The sequence below is a fragment of the Sminthopsis crassicaudata genome, chromosome 6 (assembly GCF_048593235.1).
Source record: "Sminthopsis crassicaudata isolate SCR6 chromosome 6, ASM4859323v1, whole genome shotgun sequence".
NCBI classification, from domain to species: Eukaryota; Metazoa; Chordata; class Mammalia; order Dasyuromorphia; family Dasyuridae; genus Sminthopsis; species Sminthopsis crassicaudata.
In genome coordinates, this window is record NC_133622.1 from 150,437,845 (window position 1) to 150,463,294 (window position 25,450).

Consider the following 25,450-nt stretch of genomic DNA (forward strand, 5'->3'; position numbering starts at 1 on the left):
ATGCACAGATACACATTATAGATACATGATTGATAGATATATTAATTGATCTAGATATCATTTGAATCAAATGCACAGTTACTGTTAATATAAAATTATAGTGAATCCAGTGAACACTGTCGTGTGATTTCATTCAGCACAGCTCAGCAGCATGAATGGGAGAAAGGGTGGCAGATAAATGTATTAATACAGGATTGAGGCTTGGTAAGGTATAAATATCAATCAGACAAGTAGGAAAGGGATTAAAGATTACAAACCCATTCAAGTGAAAAGTTCAATTGGTTAACATAAAGTAAGAATTGAGAAAGGAGGAAAATGAAACCAGAGTAACTACTCAGGAAAGTATTAAGTGATAGATGGTGAGGATGGTTAATAGGCTTAGGAAGAGCACAAGGAAGCCAAGGAGGGATACAAACATAAAAGATTATGCTGAGACAAAACAAAAAATCCCCAGTTTTGGATCTGGAATGCCTGAGAATGATAATGAAATTTTGGCTTTGTGGTGCTGAGGTAGAGTAAATGATTAGGTTAGAAGGAAGTTAGGATATTGAAGAATTAGGAGGCCATTGTGTTTAAGGGATGGTCAGCTTGCATGTTGAAGTTCCCTAGGATAAGGGCAGCAGTTGAAGTGAAGAGCAAGACTATAAACTAGGAATGGAACTCACTGAGGAAGAAGAGAGAATAAAGGGCTTCAAATAATTGCCAGAAATACCCGGGTAAAGTTATACATCTGGACATACTAAACTGAAAAGGAAAACAGGTTGTTGAGTTATATCAGTCGAGAAAAGATTTGAAAGAGAGAATGGAAAGTAGTCATGTCGGCTTATTCCTTGTCCTGGTCCAAGTGTAAAGAATGTATCCAATACAGAGAGAATGGCCAGGCATTCAATGTCTTCATGGTAAAGTTAAGTTTCTGTGAGTGGAGAAGATGAAAGGAGCATGATAACAAGAGGTGAAAGATGAGGAAAATTTGTTAACCTCAACTTTTCTGAGTCATCTGAATGATCTGGGACAGAATAAAAATAAAAAAAAGAAAGTCACAAGATCAAAGAAAGAGGAAGGAAGAGTAAGACTGCGACAAGGATCATACTCTTCATTCATGAATGATTATAAATAAAAGCAAATATAATTTTATAGAATTCCCACATTATTAAAAAAAAACCTTTCCTAGTGTAATTATTTCACTTCTTACCACTATATTATGCTGAAATGTGTTCATTTAAAAATTAAATAGAAAAAAGGACAACATACTAAAAAGCAGCTTAATATAGTAGATAGAGTCAGAGTCAAGTCTTCTTTGATAAGTTCTAGCAAAATACATACATATATACACATCTACATGTTTGTGCATGCATATACATATATGTATATAACACTAAAGTAAACATGCCAACAGTAGTTGTGCACATGTATACACAAAAACAGTGCACCTACACATATACAAATGTATGTGTACATAAGCACCTATATACATATATACCTTTATCACATCAAAATTTTAAAAATCTCAGTCTTTAAAAGTAAGATTAAGATGTTTTTATTTATTTGTTCATATATTTGTTTTTATTTTATATAATGTAAAGACTTTAGTTAGAATTTCTCCTTATTGTATATGTTTGGTTATTTTTCTTTATTCATTGTTATTAAGTTAATGACTTAAAATGTTAAAAATATATATAGATACAACTACTTGATCCACAACTGCTTCAAGACATGAAGACAGTTAATACGTTTAATGATAATTTGTTTGTGTAGGGCTTCACAGCTTATTAGATTTCCATGTAACTTTATTTCTTTTGATCCCATATTCTGAGGAGTGTAAATATTGCTCTTTACACTGTACCTATATTGAAATGTTCTAGGTAGGTAAGATAACAAAGAGAACTCGTTGAAAGAGCATTTCTGATCATTGTCAATAACCATTTTTACCAATACTTTCTGTAACTTATCTATGTGAAATCTGGCCAAAGATTGATTGGGACATATCTTTTTTTATTTCACAGGATCCTTGTGACATATTCATTCTTTTGAAAGATGAAATAATTGGTGACAATATTGAAATAGAATTTGCTACAGAAAGCAAGTGTGTTAGAACACAGCCACCTATTTGGAGCAAGACAGTCAGATGTATGAAAGCTTTAGGTAAGAGCCGGATTTGTTTTGAGTTGGGGGAAGCATAATGAATAATAAACCTTAAACCTAATTTTCTTTTCAGTGATTTTGTATACTTTCACTTCTCTCATAATCTCAAAAAGTTCTGCCAGGTGTTTCCTGTATTTGGGTTGTAACTGCAAAGGCTGTTACTAATATTGATTTGAAAACACAAAGACTTGTCATTTATGGAAAATTGAATTGCACTATTTTGTGCTTGTGTGGTAAAATGACAGCCAACATCTCCAATGACATTAAATAGATCCTTCTTGATTTAGTGCTTTTAATATAGCTCAGCCATTAAATGTCAGGTTTAAATTATTGAATTTATTGCTATATTAGGATTAGTAGGATATTTGGATTCCCTTTAAGAACTGATATATATATATATATATATATATATATGTATATATTGCTCTGTTTTTCAGTGGATATATTTTAGTCATAGTGGACAACTTTTTCCTTGGCTTGAATTTGGATTCAATTTCAACTGTAGTTTACTCCTGATTTCCGTATTGTATAAGTGAAGAAAATCATTATATTATCTGACTTTGCCTACAGCATAATAAATCAAACAAAACTCTAGATGGAATGCTACCAAATATTTGGACTAAGACCAAAATTTAAAATATTAACTCATAAATGGTCTCTCATAAATGTATGCTGTCTGTAGATTTTCAGTCTGTAAAGTTATCTTAAACACTACATTATATTTGAAAAGTTTATAACTTTGCTCAACTAAATGATCAACCATGATACCAGAAAATTTATAAGGAACATTGTCCATTTCATGACAAAGTTCCAATTTTCTTCTTTCTTTCCTTTTGTCCTTTTCTTCCTTTCCTTCCTTCTTTCCTTTCTTTATTTTTTCTCTTTCCTTCTTTCCCTCTTTTCTTCTCTCTCTTTTATTTCTTTCTTTTCTTTTTTTTTCTTATCACAGGATAAAAGGAGATGGGAAAAAGAAAAAAAGCATAGATATTTGATAGTTGAAATAATAATAATTGTAGTTTTATATGAAATATTAAGAGGGAGAAAAAACAAATCACATAGAAAAATTTAAGGTTACAAACACTTTACAAGTTCTCTAGAAACTGATTCTGTGTTACATTTATAATATGCCTTTTATCTTATGAAATTGGTACAGAAGGTAGTCTGCTTCAGGCAATTTTAACTTCTAGAAAGTACTAAAATTTTAACATTCGAGAGAGACAGAAACAGAGACACAGAGAGCTTGGGACTATATAATTAAATCTAAAACTCATCAGCACAGAAATAATAATTTAAACCAGATTCTGAATTTCTGAATATTAGTAAGAATACTAGGCAAGGTTATTTAACTAGTGGGTTAAAATAATGTTTCTAGGTGAAATATGTATATATATATATATATATATGATATAGAAACCCAACTTTGGCAATCATGTTCATGGAGGAGAATGGTAGAACAGTAGAACAGTAGAGGGGAAAAATTAAAAAAAAAACAAGTTTTTAAAACCCCAAATTTATAAAGAGATACCAGTTCACATTTTCTGATTTTAGGATTGACATTGTTGCATACCAGGAGAAAAATTATAAGATCTTCATGTTCTATATATAATAATTTTGGATCCCTCTCCATTCTTATAATAACTATTCCTTTCTTCTTCTTCTTCTTCTTCTTCTTCTTCTTCTTCTTCTTCTTCTTCTTCTTCTTCTTCTTCTTCTTCTTCTTCTTCTTCTTCTTCTTCTTCTTCTTCTTCTTCTTCTTCTTCTTCTTCTTCTTCTTCTTCTTCTTCTTCTTCTTCTTCTTCTTCTTCTTCTTCTTTTTCTTCTTTCTTCTTTCTTCTTTTTTTTTTTGCACAATTTTTTTCCTGGCTTTTGGCTTTCCCCTTATCACTTTTATCATTTTTTTCCCAAGACTTCTCCTTGACCTCTAGTTCCATAAATGTAGGGAGTATCCAATATTGTATCCATAATGCACTTTCTGCCACTTTTTATAGCTATATATGGAAATATGGGTCTAGCATCTAGAAGAGACTTCATTATTGAAAGGAATTAAATTTAGTTCAATAAACATTTATTAAATTCCTACCGTATTTCAAGCACTTTGATTACCATTGAGTATATAAAGACAAAAACAAAAATATTTTTCCTTTCAAGAAGTTTTGCAAGATAGATTCAGGTATTATCTACTCAAGAATGGTGGTTGAAATCTCAAGGGAGTGAATAAAAAGAGAAAAGGGATAAAGAACACTCACATTAGGGGATCTGAAGGAGAATGAGGAACCAGCAAAGGTAGTCAGAGAGTGGTAAGAGAAAATGGATGGTAAAGCTGAGACATTTGCAAAGTTAAATGGGCGGGCTGAAGGAGTTCAAATTGTTTGGTCTCCGTAGTCTTGGTGAAGTAAGAAGCTTAGTCATCTGTTATAAGTATTAATTATGTGGGTAAAGTTGGAGGAAAGAGATTAGAGAAGATTTGGAATAAACTATGGGGAATGAGGTTTGTTTATAGCAAAGAGAGAGTAGAAGGACTGTCAAACACATTGTAACATTGTTGGAGATTATTTAAGTTATGTAGCTCCCCTTGTCACAGACACTCTGAATATTTCCCCGCCTTGCACTCAAATTCATATATTGGGTCCCAAGAGGATAGTTAAATTTTAGAGACCTCTAAAACTTAGATTGAGATCTAATAGTCTAGTTCATGGGCTTCTACTAAAATGCCTCATCTCAAGAATTAGTGAATAGATGCAATTAACTTTTAGCAAAGGAATTTATTAATATGTTATAGTAAGGCTAGTAATTATAAAACATAACCCTCATAAATCTAAGCTCCTTGTCCCATAAACACACATAATATACATGGGAAGAGTAGAATCAACTTATTGTATAATGGTAATGAAACATATATATAGTGTACACATGTGGCAAAAGTAACTCACAATAGCTGGTACTGTGAAACCTGACATTTTCCTCATTATAGAACCCAAATGTTCTCATTTGGCTATAATGTCACTTGTGGATAGACTACTCGTCTAAGTTCCCATAATCTACTTTTCTCCACACTTGTATACTTATTGATAGTGCTAGTTGTAAACTGGTTTCATTCTGTGCTGCAAAGGATCTCATTCCTTGAATCTACTTTCTCCCCTGAGAGATTGTATGTAAGTCTGTTTGGACTGTGTGTTTCTATTGTCTTAATTGTACCTCAAAATTTCTTGAACCAACAAAGTCTTAAACAACTGGATAAGGCATCTTTCTCTGAGCAATATGCTATTAGATATCATGACTGAATTGATAATAAACTTGATTTGTTAGAGAATAAACCCTTAGTCATTAAGTTTAAGCAATAAATATCTATTTAATAAACCATGCTAAACCCTGAGGGAGATAATCTTTTCCTGAAATCAGCTTTTTGCTTTATGCAACTTTTCAACAGAGCATTTCAAAGCTTGTATTCCCTAGCAACTGACTCATACTACAGATGAAGCATCTTCTGGCAAAATTAATCTGTCTTTTCCTTTTAGCCACAATCATCTAGCTATCATCATTCCATCCACTACAAGCACTAGGGTATTATCATCTTTTGGGGGGCTCAGGTAATTCTGAGCTTTAGTGCTGGTAACAAAATTCTTATAAGACAATGCTAAAATTGCATACTGTCATGTGTCTGTGCTCCCATCTTCTATATATGTCTATAGATGGCAGTAACGAACAAGATGGAAAAAGGGATTGCATAGCCTCCAGGTGATAAGATGTCAGTGATAGACAGTAATAAAGATATGATGCCAAACTATTAATTAGCAGAATAGGATTTTCCCACCTCTATGACCTCTATGTGAAAGAAATAAATAGCTTCCTAATGAAACAGTTGAAAGGAATCTGATGATGTCTTAGGAAAGCCATGTTTCTATTAATTTAAGTTTGAGATAGGTGAACTGGACAGGAGCGAATTTTATATGAGCTTTCAGGAAAAGATTATCTCCCTCAGGGTTTAGCATGGTGTATTAGATATATATTTATTGCTTGAATTTCATGAGTAAGGACTTCCTCTCTAACAAATCAAACTTACTATTATCCAGAAAGAGCTTCAAATAGCTGCTCAGTGAATCACTAACTATATGATCTTCATCAACTTATGTCAGTCCTTTGAATCTTGGTTTGTTCTTTTGTTAAATGAAGGGGTTGGAAGAGATAATTTTTCAGATCCCTTTCAACTCAATATCTATGTTCCTATCCTTTCATCTCTGGTGATCAGAACAAAGGAAGAAGGAATAGGAAAGGCACTGTGTTGAAGTGTGGAGAAAAGGACCCTGCCAAAATAGTTACTTGACTAGCTCTTCTTGTTTTCATTAAGAACCAAGAAGTACAATTTATGTTGTCCAGAGTAATCTTATATTAATTTATTGAGATATTCTGACATTTGAAGTGATATAGTATAAAATTTTTACAAGTTTCGATGGATTAGAGTTTTTCAAATGTATAAAGATAATATTCTTTCCAAAGCAGGTACTCCTTCCCTCTCTATCTAATTTTTAGTATTCCTCTTCTTTTTGTTTATGAAAACATTTTATATCGTCATTGCTCATTTCTTTTTATTTACTTAATATTTTATTTCACCCCAATACATGTAAAATCATTTTTAATATTCTTTGTTTAGTTTGTTTATTTTTAATTTTTTAAATTTTGTATTCCAAATTTGAGTTCCAAATTCTCTGCCTCAGTTATTCCTTTCTATTAGTTCTTCCCTCAATGTCTAAAAGCATGGCTGGGCTTCCCCCATCCTAAAAACAAATTATTCCTCAAAACCAACCCCAGTAAAGATTGCCTATTTTCATGTTTTCACTGAACATTCACTTTTGACTCTCTTTTAACATTCAAATAAAACTGCTGTTCACAAAGTTATAAGTATTTTCTTGACTGCTAAATTTTTTAAATGTTGAAATTATCCATCACCACCCTTTCTACATATGTAATTTTCCCAATTTTTTTTAAATTTGTGGAATAAAACAAATATGTTTCTAACATAGTACAATAAAAAGATTATTGAAAAAGAAGCTGCAATTCTAATATGCACAAATGGCTATTTATTTCAAATATACAACAAAATTCTTAAGTAAAATTTCCCCCTTTTCCCTTTCCTTCTTCTCCCTCACCTTAGAGATGGCTACTACTAGATATAGATAAGTATATCTATCTATCTATCTATTTATCTATCTATTATCTATCTATCTATCTATCTATCTGTCTATCTGTCTCTGTCTATCTATCTCTATACACACATGTATGTATACATGTATATACATATGAATATATTGTATATATGTATACATGTGTGTAAAGTATACACACATTTATATATTTTTGTTGTATATATTTATGTTTATGCACACATATATATATTTGCATATATATATTTACATATATACATGTTATTCTATATATATTTCTTTTTGCTTCTTTCTCTGGATGCTGATAATTTCTTTTTTATATGTCTTTTATAGTTAATTTGGGTGTTTATAATAGTTAAAATAACTTATTCATTCAAAATCATTATTAAAATAATACTGATGTTTATAATTATTACAGTTACAATATTACTGTGTACAAACAAGTTCTTTTAGTTTTGCTTATTTTACTTTTTATTATTTTGTGCAAGTCTTTCAATTTTTTAAAAAAACATTGACTTCATAATTTCTTATATCACAGTAGTCTTCCATTATCATCTATCATAACTTGTTCAGTCATCCCCAATTGATGGGCATCCCTGTAATTTCTAGTTTTTGAAATCACAAATAGCACTGCTATAATCATTTTAGAACATAGAGATTCCTTTCCTTTTTCTCTAATCATCTTTGGAAATAGACCAATTAGTCAGAGGATATATGTTACCTATATCCTAATATAATTTTATATCACCTCCAAAATGGTTGGATCACTTCATCAATTCTATCAATAATGAATTAGTGTCCCAACTTTTCCTCATTGTCTCCAGCATTTGTCCCTTTCCCCACAATATAGCCAGTCTGGCAGGTGTAAAATGTATCTCAAGGTTGTTTTAAATTGCATTTTTCTGATAATGATCTAGAGCATTTTTTTTTTATATGTCTATAAATTGTTTTCATCTCTTCATTGGAAAACTGCTAGTTCATATCTTTGGCCATTTATCAGTTGGGGAATGAAAGTTCTTTCTATAGATTAGATATGAGACCCTTATTTAAAATTATATGTTTTATTTATACAAAAACATTTTAAATTAATGTAACTAAAATTATTCATTTTACACCTCCTTGTGTTCTCCATCTCTTGTTTATTCATAAGTCTCATAAGTAATATACTCCAACTTCTTCTAAATTTCTTGAAAATTTTCTATTTCTAGACATATATCCATTTTAACTTGATCTTGGTAAATGGTGAAAGATTTTAGACTTCTAGAATCACATTTTTCCTTTATATACTTTTTTCATTATTGACTTGATATTCTTGACTTTTATTTTTTCAAATGATTTTTTTTCTAATTCTAATAAAAAAAATTATATCTTCCTACGGAACAGTTCTGATCTTGCCATTCCTCTGTTTAGCCTCCAATTGATCTCTTTTGTCTCAAGGATAAAACATAGCACACAGTTTTTATGTCCGTTCACAGTGTAATCCAATCTGCCTTTTCAACTTTCACATTACTCTTTATAAATTGAATTATGAGATCATTCCATTTCCTACTTCCTTCCATTTATACATTTATCCTTTCTACTTAGAATGCATTCTTTCCTTATCTGCCTTCAGAATCCTTATTGCTAGTCTCTTGAAGCCTTTTCTTAATCCCCAAATTGTTAATTCTTTCTCCTTCTTCAAATGACCTTGTATTCAATTAACTGTGTATGAGTTGTACATGGCAGATTTTAAGCTCCTAAAGAAGAAAGGTTTCTGTGGTTTTTGTCTTTATATCCACAGCAAAATGCACATAGTACATATATACTATATTAATTTTTGCTCAATTAGATTGAATAGACTAAGAAACATTTTTCAGGCAAGTCACGTTTTATGTTTAAACTATTCAGAGATTCTGTTGATTTCTTTCAAAAAACAATTTTATTTAGTTGTAAAAATTCTTTCTGAATTTCATAATTTGGAGAAGGCATACCTAATAAAGAGTAAACTCATGCTCCTTTTTGAGGTATGACTCACATTTTTGAAGCCACATTGCTTCATTTCAGGATGAACATACAAAAACCAAGTATCTAAACAGAACAGATCCACATTGGTTCCCATAGAAACCAAAGGCAAAGAGATTAATGTTCACCAGATGGGACTGAGCTATATAATTGCTTCTCCCCCACCCTCAAAAGAAAGCAAGTTCTCAGACAATGGTAATTCCAAAGAGCTTAAAACCACTTTTTAATTTTGCTTATTATGAAAATAAATATATCACATTTTGAGAGATTAAATAATGAAATGTTAATTACTTGAAGATTTCTTTGAATTAAATTCTCAATGCTTAATTACTTATCAGGTCATTTTCAGTGTTCAGGAACAGACCAAAAATTGTGGAGATAGAAAAAATACAACAATTCTCGTAAAATGATTTTTCCCCTCATAATTTCCCTCATAATTTATGATTATAAAGTGTTATATTTAAAATGAAACTTAGAGATTATCTAATTCCCTGATTTTATAGTTGAAAAAAATTGAAGCCCAGTGAATTAAAGCAATTTGGAGATACTAAAAGCCAAGATTTCTGATTTTCAATTCTTTTTTTTTTTTTTTTTTCTAAGCTTCCTCTATCAGACTCTTTTCTTTGGAGTATATAAGATTTCCTGGGAAATACGATCATACACTTTAGAGCTTGAAGGAAATTTTGGAGACTATCTCATTCATTTCCTCCCCATTTTGCAGATGAAGAAACTGAGAAACACTAAAGATAATTACTTCCTCAGTAGTCTCATCCTTTAATTCCTCCATTTCAGAAACTTCTATTCTTTATGACCATAACAATATCACTAATTGTATTTCTCTAAAGTACTACTATTTGGCATACTTTGCCTGATTATATAGTTCTTCACTTTATGGAATTGCCACAAGTTGGCTCTTAATTTTATGACAACCACTGAACAGATTAAAACATTCCAACATAAAGAAATAATTTCAGTGAGGATATTGTTGTGAAAGCATTACCAGTGATTTTTATTTTACAATTATATTTATGTCTTAAAATTTACTCACAATATTTTTCCCAACTTTCCTAATGACAGTATCTATAATGTTGGGATATTTTTATATACTATGTGTCCTAAGAAAATATTTTGGGTTGAAGAGTTGAGGTAGAAATAAATTGATAATTTTCTGGGTCAATCCTGGTTCCTATTTTATTTTTTTTCTTCACAAATACTGTCTTGTTTTTATTATCATAAATCAAAAATTCCACTTCTAACAAGAAAAACAGCATTACCAACCATTAGTGGGATATCCTATCCTGCCTCTTTACTTTTTCCCAAGCTATCTCAATATTTATAATGCATTCTTTCTAGTCTTTGAAAAACAATGTCTTTAACCTTCAAAAGCATAGTGCCTAACCCATAGTAGGTGCTTAATAAAAACTATTCAATTGATTCTTCAAAGTTTTCAAAGATTAACTTCTTGTTTCCAAGCCCTGCTTGTGATTATATATTTAGCTTTAATATAGTTTTATTTGCTTACCTGTATCAGTTATGATACTTCTTCTTCCCATCCCCACTAAGTTCTTTATTTCTTGAGAACAGGAGTCATGGCCTTTTATTTATTTATTTTTAAACACCTGATGTACAGTGGATAGAGCCTCTGCCCTGAAGTCAGGAGGACCTGAGTTCAAATTCAGCCTCAGACACTTAACACTTCACTGTGTGACCCTGGGCAAGTCACTTAACCCAAATTGCCTTAGCAAAAACAACAACAAGAACCACATCAAAAAAACAAAACAAAACACCCGATGTTCAATGGCTTCCTGCTTTGCCTATTTATTATGTATCTCTTAAGAATTTTAGAATCAAGTATGACATGGGAGATACAGTCACAGTTCTACCCATCATGGCAAGCCTTCATAAAAGAAGGTGCTGTGCTCTATGAGCAAAGCAGAATTGAATTAGCTCAAAGGAAACACAAGATGAGCAAAATAAGACAAGCGACTCCAAATGTTCATTATGGATTATTTGTGTTCAACTTGTAAAAGGGCATTCCAAGCTTGTATTAGTCTGGTCAGCCACATTTGGATACACTGTAACTCAATGCTAACAGAGTGATGTCATTTTGGTCTCTTTTGAGAATTAAGGGCAACAACCATCAGGTATTGACTGATGAGGCTTACTGATTAATGAGCAATTCTGAGAGGAAGAAAAGAGATATTTACCTTTGATTCTCAATAGCATTGCTTTTCTTATAATCAGAATTTACCGAGTTCTTGTGGATTTTCCAGAGAATTATCACAAAAGAACCTTCAATGCCTTTTGAAAAAAAGGCAGGATTAATACTTGTTCAAGAAGAGCTCTTGAATATGCCCTGAGCTTTATCAAGTATAAGACCAGCTCTGATGTTTTGTTGATTTACTTGCTTTCTAGACTGAGGGACAGTAATCTATTCAGTTCAAATAAATCTTTAGATGGTTTCAGGTTCTGTTTAAAATAATTCCAAGTGAAGCCTTTTCTATGAAAATATTTGTACATGATTATTCTTTCATGGAGACATCTAAAGTACTAAGGCGACTTGAACTCTGCTGGGGTGACATTGTAAGAAACATAGTATAGTCAGTGTTTCATTGGTACACTATACACCATACAGAAAGATTATATGCTACTGATATGAAGTAAATCATGGTTAAGGAGCAGGCATTAAGATAACTCTTCCCAAGGCTTGGCAATTTAAGAAACTGGAATGTAATTTTGAAATTTCATTTGCCATTGCTCCTTGCAAAGACAATCTTAAGAAGCATTCTATAATTAAGGAAAGCTTATTTCAATAGATTAATAACAAATATACAGTTTCTGATTCAATGCTGAGGCCCTTCCATTGTTGGTGCATTACAAAGGTGATTATAGATCGTCAGGAAGTTTGATGAGTAGAAGGAAGAAATTTCCTACTTTACTGTTTTTCTGATTTGAAACAACAGTTCTTACGATTCCTAAGGTTTTGGGGAGTTACAAGTATGGCTTTTTCTCTACAGTGCTTATGAGTAAAAGATTCAATTTTGAAAGACTTCTTTCTGCTAGAACTACCATGAAATCTTTATGCAGAGGATACAAACTTTGCTTTTATATTTCAAGTTATATAAAGATGTGGGATGTGAATTATATTTAGTTCCTGATTCTTATTTGTTTTTCATAAGATTTCCCTGCTGGCTCTGTCAATGTAAATGTCTACTGTGATGGAAACATTAAGGCCACAACAGAGATTAAATATTACACAATAGAAAATGAGGTTGAACACCCACTCAAAGAGGCTGATCCAGGAAATGTGACTCAACAGGTAAGTTGACCTTCTATAAGGTGAATAATGTATTAAGTAAAAGTATGTACATTAGATGACAGAATGTGCATTTTGGTATGAAGACTAAATGGTGATCAAATAGTAGTAAGCTGTTGATAGATAGAAAGAGGAGACAACCTCTGTGGTGTCCCTGAGTGCAGCAAATTAGTTTCCTTAAGTCAAATTTTCTCAAATAATTTCAATCACAATTTCGAAAAACTCCTGCTGGAAAATGCTATCCCCAACTCAAGGAAAAACTGCTGAAGTATAAATACAGATCAAAGAATACTATTTTCACTTTTAAAAAAAATCATAGTTTTTCTTTTTGTCCTATTTTTCTTGTACAGAATGTTTAATATGGAACTATATTTTACATGGTTGCATAAGTATGTATATGTGCACAAATTAATACATTCTATATCAAATTGCATGCCATTTGAGGGAGGCAGGTAGGTATCAAAAATTTGGAATTCAAAATTGAATTAAAAATAATATTTAAAAAAGTGGAGAAGTGAAAAATATAATTTAAAAAACCTATCCATTACAGGAAAGCTATTCTAACTTGTTATAAAGTTGTAATAGAACAAGAAAATGAGGGAAATCAATGTTTAGAAATTCAGTCTTAAGAAATTGATTCTTTTCACTTTTCTCCTGTGATAAATGACCTGAAAAAATTTTTAAGAAGGCCCTATGGTATGTCACAAAAAATAAAAAAAATAAAATAAATTCTAAAAAAAAAAAAAAGAAATTGATTCTTCTTTATTCAGCGCAATATAACACAAAATAAATAGAAAGATCAACCAGTTAACCAATGATTTGGAATTTGGAATAAAATTAAATAGGACAAGGACCAAAGAAGATATTTTTACTATATAATTATGTTAATTATATAATAATATTTGTATAACTATATATTTATATAACTTTATAATTTTATAATTATTTTTACTATATCAGGTTGTTTTTTTTTACATTGTACCACAGTTCCTTTAATTGTCTTTCCTCAGTTTCCCTAATTGTCCTGCCTCAGTTTTCCTTAACTGTTCTGCCTCAATCCTCCTGGTTGTAACACCACCTTTCCCTCCTAATCATTAGAACTGATATAATTTAGGGCTGGCTACACTAAGATTATAAATTGTAAATGTTTGATCCAGATAAGGAGAAAGACTTTCTATCTTAGACATCATGACCTTACTACTTATATATATGAACCCTTATATATGACCCTTCCCTACTTATAAAAATGTCTGGTGCCTCCCCACATTCTGCCCTTGTTCTTCTTGATCTCAACTTATCAGAATGTCTGGTAGGTGCCTTCCCTGACCCTGTCAGAGCCAGCTCTCAGTGCTCTGACTCTGCCCTTGCCTCAGTTTACCTTGGTCACTTGGAACCACTTGTGTATATATACTTCATGGGAAACACATTAGTTGCTGGATTCTTTGAGACAATAGTGTGAGACTAACCATAGATTCATTTGGTCCCAGCACAATCTCTCACTCTCAAATAAAATATTAAAAACTCTCTAATGTCTAGCTTGCCTCAGTTTCTTCAGCATTACAGTATGGTGGAAGAATAAAGTTAATCCATTTAGAAAACTGAAACAACTATGTAATAATAATATTCTTCATAATTTTACCAAGTAATAAGCCCAAGAATATGTGTTAGTAAAAAATTACCCTAGTGGCAATTACTTTAAAGAGAGTTTGGATTTTGTTGCAAACTATTGTCTTCCGTGCCCTTGTCATTTACCACCTTCATCTTTTAGAAACTAGCTTTTTTCAAACTTCACACCAAGTTCTGTTTCCTACATGAAACTTTTATTCATCTACCTACTTTCTAGTTCTATCACCTTGTTGCATTAATTGAGTCATTTCTAGGGGCAAGTGAAATTCTAGTTACTGAAAATATCTGAATGATGAAACAGAAGATTATATTATAATGACTGTGGGAATACAGGCAACAGAAACACAAGAGTGCCAGGGTTTTTGTTCTGAAATGCTTTTAGAGCTGTTGACTTCTTTAATATCTTGCTTCTCTGCTACAGCTCATTTCTAGCTTATTTTTCTCACTTTTCTAGTTTCTCTGGGCTACCAGTTCTCTGTATGATCCCACTCTTTTTTTTTTCCAGATCTGTAGAATGGCTATCTCCTTCTTAATATTGATATTTAGCATTTATTGATAACTTTAAGATTTGCAGAGTAATCATCACAATCCTTAAAAGCAACCACTATCACCACCCCTATGGTATAGATGAGAAAATAGCCCCAAATTAGTTAAATGACTTGCTCAGGATTTGTACAATTAATATCTCTAAGTTATAATTGGAACTCAAATCTTCCTGACATATAATTCAGCACTCTGTTCATTTGCCTGACCACCTACCTTCCTTTGAATATTACTTTCTTTTATACAAATTCCTTAGTACTTGTTCAAATCTCTCAAGCAATGACTGATTCAAAGTGGTACACTGGCCCTTTCTCCATATAGTTGTAATTATTTGATTCAATCAAGAAGTGTTTTCAACCTAAGAAAGATAATTATCTTTAATAGGTTTCAGTGATTAGCATATCCCTACCCTTATATTCTCATTCTGAGTCAATTAACCAATAAATATTTATTAATACTTAATTATCTGTCTTCTTTTTGTTAATTATTTCTTATTTATCCTTTATTTAGCCAGCTAGCTAGATGAATGTTGTCTCCTTGAGATAAGGACTGTCTTTTACCTTCTTTTCATCCCCAGGGCTTAGTACAGTGGCTGGCACATAATAGGCACTTCATACATGTTGATTCATTGGTTGGTTGATTGATTGGTGAAAAGCCAAACACTATTAGGTTGGGCAAACAAGTACCAAAAAAAAATTCCTATACACACACACACATACACACATAGAGAATAAAAGTAGTTTGACAGGAATGACTTTAACAATTGGGAAATCAAGAAAGGTTTCATGTAAAAGATATTGCTTTACTTTGGAAACTGGAGATTTTATTTTGTCTCCAATGTTAACTGATGAACTGAGGGCTCTCTTTCTCTCTTTCTCTCTCTCTCTCTCTCTTTTTTTTTTTTAGCAGAAAGTAGGAAAGTGAAATATCATTTATTCCACTGTGTAGTCTGAACCCACTTGACATAATGTCTATATTGTAACTGCAAAGCAAGAATAAAACTAATAGTATATGTCGGTGATGCAGACAGTCTCATTTTCTTGTGAGGAATTTATCTTATCTTTTACCTAAGGCATTCCATTTATAACAAAAACACCTATAACAAAAGAATTAATAATAAATGATCCATGGTTCTATTTGTATTCTCTTTAACTACCAATGTTGGTTCCAAATCCTTGTTTTGAAGTTGCTTTTCTTCTAGGAAAGGAAAAACATGCCTTGAAGAATGACAATGAAATGTAGATTGCCCCTGAACAATGTAATTGTAATCTGTAAAGAATATATTGTTCCTATTTCTTTAGCTATAGGTGAAGAGTAGATAAAATGAATGCCTTGAATAGTTTTGATGTTTCTGGGAAATACTCAAATCTATTCCTACCTCTAGAATATCAGCAGTAGATAGAGTACTAGTCCTGGAGTTAGGGAGAGCTGAGTTTATCTGACTTCTTTGGTGACATTGATCCAGTTATTTAACCTGTGTCTCAGTTTCTTCAACTATGAAATGAGGATAATAGTGGCACCTATTTCACAGGGTTGTTGTGAAAATCAAATTATTTATAAATGCTTAACACAGTAACTGAAACATTATAGACATTTAAAAATGCTTATTCTCTTCCCTTTCCTTTTTAGTCACATGAGTCTGACTTTGGCAAAAGCCATCATCATATGCATACATCCCTGGTCTTCCTGCAATTATAGAAGACTTTGGTTATAAAGGGAAAACTCATAAATCAATTGAGACTACTATAATAAGGAGAAAAAAAAAATTCTTTCCAACATGAAGTGTAGCTCTGGCTCTATGGTAATAGAATTCTTACAACTCTGCAGCTATTTTATAAATCATTTCATAAATAAATAAAATAAAACCTCTTATGTTAGAAAGACTGACATTTATGAATATATTGAAAGGACTAAGCTACACCAGTTTGTGCAATCTATTTTTTCTTTTTTCTTTTTCTTTTTTTTTTTTTTTTTACCCATAAAACAAATAAATATAGGAGGAAGAAAATTTTTGTTTCAAAGGAAAATTATATATATATATATATATATATATATATATATATATATATATATATATATATATATATATGTTACATGTATATATGTATATTTAAAATATATTTACATGGATAAAAATATAGAAAATTATTCTTTTTAAATGCATCAACTGACATTCTTGGTTTTTCTAGTCTATTAAGGTCTACCTTATTCAACCTAGTACAGGTTTGGAGTCATCTAAAAGGTAATCTATCTTTTCATACACTCATGTAACAAGCATGCATTAAATAACTGGATATGCAAAGCAAAGCAACAGAAAAATGTCCTTGAAGAGCTTACATTCTATTGGTAATGGAAATTAAGATCTCCAACAAAGTCAGTTCTTCAGAATCATATATTGTAGAAGAATTAGGCCAAGAGAATAATAAACATTATGAATGGTGCTTTGCTAGGAGAAGGAAAAGCATGACAGCAATGCTTTGGATATACTTGAATTATAAATTATACACACACACACATACACACACACACATATATCCACACACACACACACACACACACACATATATATATATGTGTGTGTGTGTGTGTGTGTGTATATTTGAAAAATATATAATATGTAATATAAATTATACTACATAATATATAATATAATATATAATATTAATTATACTACATAATATATAATATAATATTATATTATATATACTTGAATTAACCATCCTTTAGGCCACATGGAATCTTATGAATTAATCCAGAGTTCATCTGGATATATTACAGCCTTGGAACAACATAGAGATTTTCCATGTTTCTGTCTAAAATATATTACCAGATTTATTTTTTCTGGATCATGATCATGCCCCAACCTAGAGAAACCAGTACTGGATCTTATTATATACTGTCTTTTATAGTTGTTTTCTAAATGATTTCCTTCATAAAAGAATTGTATAAACCTAACATGATTTCCCCTAACTTTTTGCATTATCTTGAGGAAAAGAATTGTTTAGAGATGATATTAGATCCCTGGCTTAGATTAGATATTTCTGATAACCATTTAATTTTCATTTAATCATTATGTTTGTAGGTGTGTATGCATACATGCATATATGTGCTTGCATTGTTAAATGTCACCCAACAGAGAATACATTGAAAAATTATGTAAAGCAGTTACTATGTGACTTTAGTATGGAGTTCCCATTAAGGAAATTTGTTCTAAAAATTCAAACTTCTGGAATATAAAGCTTTAGAGCATTTCCAGTGGGCATTGAAGGAATAAGTTGCTTTCCATAGGGTTACATGGTATATACGAGTCAGACATAAGAATTGAACTAGTACCTCTCAGAACAGCACAGCATTAGTTACATAGAGCTGATGTGGGTTGAGTTACCTTTAAGAGTCCTTTCTGATTCCCAAATCCTGGGACTCCACCCACCTTCAAGATTATAAAAAGGGGAACCCTGGATCCCACTTTTTGCAAGAGCCCAAAAATGGTATCCTTCTGTGTATGTAAGGGTTCCTGTCTGCCCGGCACCAGCTCTGGTCCTGGCATCTTTCTAACTTTACCCTTACTTCCAAACCCCAAATAAACCTTTTTTTAAATCAATCTAGGTCAGGCCTATAAATTCCTTTACAGGGGACTCTGTGCCATCACTAGACTGCATTTAACTATGTATTCTTGTGCAGAACCAAAAGGGGTTACCCCTTACCTAATTCTCATCAGAGCTCAGCCTAAAGCTAAAGCTCTAATTGTAGCTAATAACTTAGAATGAAACATCCTAGTATCTCTGTAGTTAAAGTGGTATAATATGGTAGGTACTCTTGGTTTTACTGTAAGTTTCATTAGTCTGTGTTGTGCTGGAAACCTAAAAATTAGTACCAAGAGACTTTTCATCATCAATTAAAAGCATGCACAGAACCTTGCAACTGTTCTGTGATTTTGAGAGAAGGAATGATAATGAGAAATCTGGTTTTGTCGTTGTATTTTTAATGAGGCACACTATGCCTTAAAGCTCTCTTCCTACATTGGCTCATCTGCCTAAGGGTTTCTTATATTCTTTTAACCCTTGAAAGGGAGATGATAAATAGGAACACATTTGATCTATAAAGGTCTGATAGCACTTAGCTCTATCCTTTCAAGAAATGGAAGTAAAGCACAGTTTGGGAAGATAATTAAAATTCCCATCAAATAAATACAAGGAGAAGTAACTTTTATTTAACTTGAGTAGTTAAAGCTATTTGTAAAGCTATCCTGAGGCAACAGTGACTTATCTTAGTAAAGCAACAACCAGATGTAATATAATTATTATTAATATAATAAATGTAATAAAATATTAAAGCAAAAGGCTAAAATTGGATAGTAATTATTGATCAAAGCAGGAGTTTGTATTATCCTTTTCTTTCAAGGGAAAAAAACCATGTTTTCTAGAATTTGTATTTTCAAGATAGTTTCCTTAGCCACATTTTTGGTATTGTGATGGTATCCCTGGATCAAAGGGTAGAGACAGTTTAATAATTCTTTGGGTATAATTCCAGATTGTTCTCCAAAATGGTTGCATCAGTTCACAATTACACCAACAAGGAATTAGGGTCGCAATTTTTCCACATCCCTTCCAACATTTATTATTTTCCTTTTCAAACATTTTAGCCATTCTGAAAGAAATAAAATATATCAAATTTTGCATTTTTTAATTTGAATTATTTGATCCATAATGATTTACACTATTTTATGTACATATAAGTTATTTTGATTTTGATTTTTTCATAGGAAAACTGCCTGTTCACTATCCTTTGACTCATTTATCACTTGGGGAATGATTCAAATTCTTATAGATTTTGCAAAGTTTTTTAGATATTTGAGATATGAAAACGAATTCTGAGAAGCTGAATATAAAATCCATCCCCAACTTTCTGCTTTTCTTCCAATTTTGTCTATTTTTAAAATTTGTACTTTATTACTGAAGTCTTCTATCCCATTTAAATCAAAGATCTGGACTGCTATAATTATCCAGTGTCCTCCCAAAATACAAAGGGATATATACTATATACTATATACTAGGGATACAATAGTGCAAAAGTACAAAACTCCTTCCATCAATTTATGAGAAATACTTCCCAAATTTATAAGAATTACTTTCAGCAAATAGTCATTTTGACAATTATGTATATTCAAATCAACAATAAAGGATGTATGAAGGACAATATCTGCATCTAGAAAAAGAACATATAAATAGAAATATGTAAAGAATAATTTTATATGTATATACCTATTTATTTTTAATGGCAGCTGTCTCAATGGGGGAGGGAAAGAAAAGAAAATAAGAAAAAATAAATTTACATGATTATTTAATTTCATATTTAAAGGAATAGCAAGTTGTGTATTAACTATTTGCTTCATAGAAATTCATATTTACTTCATAGAAATGTTTGTTTTATTCCATAAATTTTATTTATAAAAGAATTTTTAAAAAAGAAATGCCCCTAAAATTTTTGTTTATGTGATTTTTGCCTTATGGCATTATTTAAGAAAATTCCTTCAGCTTCCCATAACTTAAGGGCAATGGTTGCCAAGATGATGTGTAGATACATACAAAAAAAAGATATTTCTGAGGAGCATCCCAGTATTATTTATCTAGATGTCCTTTAGTGCAAAACCCCTCCTTTTAAATAATAAGAAACTTAAAACTCAGAGACTTGCTCAATGCAGGCCCTAGGAGACATCCTAGTGCTGGAAGGAGCACTGAATGTGGAAGCAGAGATTTTGGGTTGAATCCTCATCCTACACTTAAGACTTGTGGCACTTGGAAAAAGTCCTTTTATTTCTTTGGATCCCCAGTTTCCTCATCTGGAACACAAGAATCTGGCATAGATTTAGTCTCAGAATGCTGAGCCAAACTTCAAATATGGGTTTTCAGATTCAAAATTTTATCTTTCCCATTGTAAAATTTTGAAGACAAATAATGAATTTGCCTAATTCTATCTCTTTGAAAAAAAATCAAAATTGGATATGAAGTCAGAATATATCTGTGAAAAGGGAATGTGTGTGTGTGTGTGTGTATATATATATATATATATATATATATGTATATATATATATATATATATGTGTGTGTGTGTGTGTGTACATATACACATATATAATATGTATAATATATCATATATGTTATATGTTTTATATATATATATATATATATATATATACATATTCCTTAGCTTAATTGAGGAGTACAAGAGAAAAAAGAAAAAGGAAACTTTTAAATAGTTGATCATTTTCTATATGGAAAATTGGATATGAGGTCAAAATATATGTGTGACAAGGATATATATATATATATTTGCATATGATGTGTATAATATTTTAATATTTTGTATATACTTTATCATATATTTATAATATATATTCCTTAGCTTAAATAGGAAGAGAAGTTCAAGAGAAGAAAAAAAGAAAGGAAATTTTAAAAAAATTGATGGTCATTCTCTTTATGGAAAATTGGATGAGCAAATTCAATACAATTTTATGGTGGAGCATCCTGAGCCCTCCTCTGAGCAAGAAGTATAGCCATGACAAATGAAGATTGTTGTTGTGTAGGCTTTTCTTCATTGCTGAGTGTCCCTATATTTCATTCCTGATGGGTTCCACCCACACTGTTCCAGACTTGTTTTTCCTTTGAAATAATAATAAGCAATATGCCTGCTCCATAAAAATGTCTGATTAAAATTTGGATTCACTTTAACAGTCAAAGACAGTTGTAATTTTGAAAAAAAAATCATTTTCTTAAGTCATATAATGTAAATGATCCCTTTATAATCTGGAATTAAGTATAAGAATATTTAGAGGCATACAGAAGGATTTATATGCATTTTAACTTTTTTGTGGATTGATTGTGACTGAATGGAATACGGATTTATGGTTTGTCCATTATCTGCACCCCTTGTTAAACAACCTCTTCATTTTGTCTACCCATAGTTAGATATTTTAATGAACTCTTCCCTATCCACATGGCCAGAAGAACAACTTGATAATTCGGGATTTATTGTCTTTTCCTTCAATTTTATTATTTGTTTACTAGCTTTCACAAGAAATGTAGGATATGAAGAAAAGAGTAAAACTAATTTTGTCTGTTTTTAAAATTATCACTGAATATATATGAAGAGACAGAGAGAATCAGAAACACACACCTACACAGAGACAGAGACAGAGACAGACAGACAGACAGACAGAGACAGAGAGAGAGACAGAGAGACAGAGATGGAGACGGAGACAGAGAAAGAGACAAATACGACAGTATTTGATTTTGAAATGGAAAAGGAGAAATGTATCCCTCAGACATTTTATTAAAGAATTAGAGGGTATAAGCAAACTGTAGAGGCTTTTCAATTTGTCCAGAGTTTTAGGTCTTCACTTACTCTGTATGCCTGTAGATGAATGATCTTTGATTAATATAGTAAAAATAAGAAAAACAGAAAAAAAAAAAAAAAAACAAACTTAAAAGAATAAACCTGAAGAAGAGAAGAGGGAAGTATACCACATACCACATCTGAATCTTTCTTTATATTTAAATGTTTATTTAGAAAATAGTACTTACTTAGTCAGTTTTGCTTTCCTCCCCCCCTACCCCCAGGCTGGGGTTAAGTGACTTGCCCAGGGTCACACAACTAGGAAGTGTTAAGTGTCTGACACCAAATTTGAACTCGGGTCCTCCTGAATTCAGGGCTGGTGCTCTATCTACTGTGCCACCTAGCTGCCCCAGTTTTGCTTTCCATTGATGTAAATAATCAGAGCAATATTTTAAAAGTAGAAAAAATTCCCAAGTACAAGTCAATATTTTATTACTAATGATTATTCTTTAACTTTTGTCTCTAATTTTTTCTGTTTATTAAAATTTTTGTTTATCTTATGAATTGCCCAACTCCTTTTTCATACTTTCTAGTTTGATGTGTTCATTCTGACATATTTCAACTATATTTAGAGTTAGTGTTAACATCTCTGATACTCACCCAGACCAAAGCTTCTTAAAATGTGGATCCCAACCCCATGTGGAATCACATAACTGAATGTGGGGGTTAAATAGAGTAAAGTATAGATATAGAGAGGAAAAGAAGGAGAAAATCATGGAGAAAAGAGTATGGAGAGTAAGGAATACTGTTTCCTAAGTATGTAGTAATGGACAGTTTTTCTTGTGCGTGCGTGCGTGTGTGTGTGTGTGTGTGTGTGTGTGTGTGTGTGTGTATCTGGGGAACAGAAAGAGGATTATAGCTAGGAATATATCCTGGAGAATCCAGTAGAGAAGTTGCCAAAGTGAATTGAATGGTTATTGCTAACATTGATGACTTTGAAATAGAGTTCCTCTTTGGAAGATGCTTTCCTTAAAAAAAAAAAAAAAGAAAGAAAAAAAAAAAAAAAATCAAAAACATTATCTTCAGAGTTCATTACTTGAAAATTCTAAGCTCCTCAAACTTGATGTAATCCTATCAGTGATTGCTTTCTGGTTTTCCAATATATAGAAACAATGTTTAAAATATATATAGTAAACTTTTTTTTAATTATTATTTTTGGCATAGTTCAGACACATGGTGAATTTTGAAAAAAGGAGCTTTCTTTTTATTTAATTTTATAATAACTATGACCTTTATCCTTGAGGATTAAAAAAAGAAATGACTGCAGTTAATTGAACCTTCTCTGGTCTGCTCTATCCACGCAATTTTTGTCTTTCCATTTCAGAGGCTGGTATTACAATATTGAATCACAAATACTCTTCATTGTTCCATCATACATCTTGTTATTTCCTTTGAACTTCCCTCCTGGACTTAGAATGTAGGATTTTAGTCCCCTGCTTAGGAGTCTATGAATCTTTCTACTATATTATTTCATTCCTGTTTTTCATAAATTCTTGTGTATTTCTCTAAAAGACTAAATCATCACCTCACTATTATCCACCCAGTAATGTAATAACCATTCTCTTCCTGGCTTTGACTGAGACTCTTTAGAAAGTAATTCTAAGTGAATAACCATTTATTCACTTTAATGAATTTGATTCTGTGTTGTTCAATTCAGTGGTTCACATGCACTATTACAATTGTGTTTTCACTGAGAGGTTTTTCCTATTGTCTTTTGGGGAAATATAAATATGCAATGAAGAGTTTTTCAAGATTAACTAAATTGAATTTAACTATCCAAATTAGCAAACATTATTTCATTGCTCAATAATTAATTACTAATTAAATTTGTGTTGGTTTAATTACTAATTGAAATTTGACAATTTGAAATTAAATTATTATTGTGTAGCACACATATATGATATAGCACATGATATATGATAATGTCACATATGATTTTTATAAATGTATAAAATTATTCTTAAATCATCAAATTTAATTAAAATATTTAAAATTAATAATTAAATTATGTGAGAATATTGTAAGACAGATGCATGATGTTATTATTTGAATTACACTTACTAAATGATAATACATGTGAGTAACTTTCACAATTATATGACAAATTCTTATTCCCTTAATTTTTTTTTTATCAGAAAGGAAAAAAGCAAGTATTTTATCAATGGAGGCATTTTTATCATAATCAGCTTTTATTTCATTCTTTATTTTATTCTTTTAACAACTTTATAATTGCAATATTCTAAATTGGATGTCCAATTTGTATCCTTTGTTTTTCTGTTGTTCTATAGTCATTAATTCAGTTATTATTTGTAGTAGGTTTATACTTCTTTTAATTTTCTATTAAAGTACTTGTGAATGATAAGAATGCTCATAGTATTTGCAAATGTTGTCAAACAACCATCACTGTACTCCATCTTAATCATTTTTCTGGGTCATGTTTTCATTCACCTCATCAAGTATGATATTAGCTCTGTATACTGTTTAAGGAAAAGCAAATTTCTAATTCATGGAATTTTAAGCCTTGATGACAAAGTTGAGAAATAAAATAATCTTGTCCCTGAAGCCGAGAGGAATTAATCTTGTTGCACATTTAGGCACACTGCTTACATATATGCCTGTATGGGTGTTTGTATGTATGTATAATGCATGAAATTCCAGTTATGATTCATTTACTTACTTCCTAACATTTCCACTACTGTCCCATGTGCTTTCTGCTGAAAGCAGAAATCTTGAAATCCACAAATCTTTTTTTTTTTTTTTTTTTTTATGTTTTCTTGTGGTGCTATAATCCAACTGGTCACCAGTTATTTCCTTGAAACCATTAATTTTTGACTTCATTGAAATAGAAGAATTGTTTTCTTCCTCACTTTGGATACAGATTATTTTCCATGTGGCTTAGCTCTGTATTACCTGGAATACACTATCTCTAGATAAGATTTATATTCCGAGATGGAAAAGATAAATCAATTTTCTGACTAGTGAAGAGAATATAATTTCTGGGGTGGGGGGGAGACATTTCAGGTAATGAAAAATAATATATACCTCATGTAGGGTCTTTGCTTCATTGATTTAAAAGAAATTAAGGATAATGTTGAGACCAATCTATATCATTGGGTCTTAAAGGTAAATGCTTCAACTTCCAAGAATGTTTTATTTACTTTCTTAATTCATGGTTTTGAATTTTATTATTGTTTCCAATATTTTTTTTAATTCTAACAATGCAAATTTCTTTAAGTATTACATAAGACCAAGATATATAGATATAGATATT

General features: G+C 31.1%; 1 protein-coding gene across 1 annotated transcript in view; it reads left to right on the forward strand.

The window, feature by feature from the left end:
- The window catches only part of BANK1 (B cell scaffold protein with ankyrin repeats 1), a 388,904-nt gene that overhangs the window by 130,432 nt on the left and 233,022 nt on the right, over positions 1 to 25,450 (forward strand). The window contains exons 4-5 of the mRNA XM_074275760.1: positions 2,004 to 2,142; positions 12,482 to 12,621. Coding sequence (XP_074131861.1) covers positions 2,004 to 2,142; positions 12,482 to 12,621 — 279 coding nt within the window. The remainder of the gene's footprint in view (positions 1 to 2,003; positions 2,143 to 12,481; positions 12,622 to 25,450) is intronic.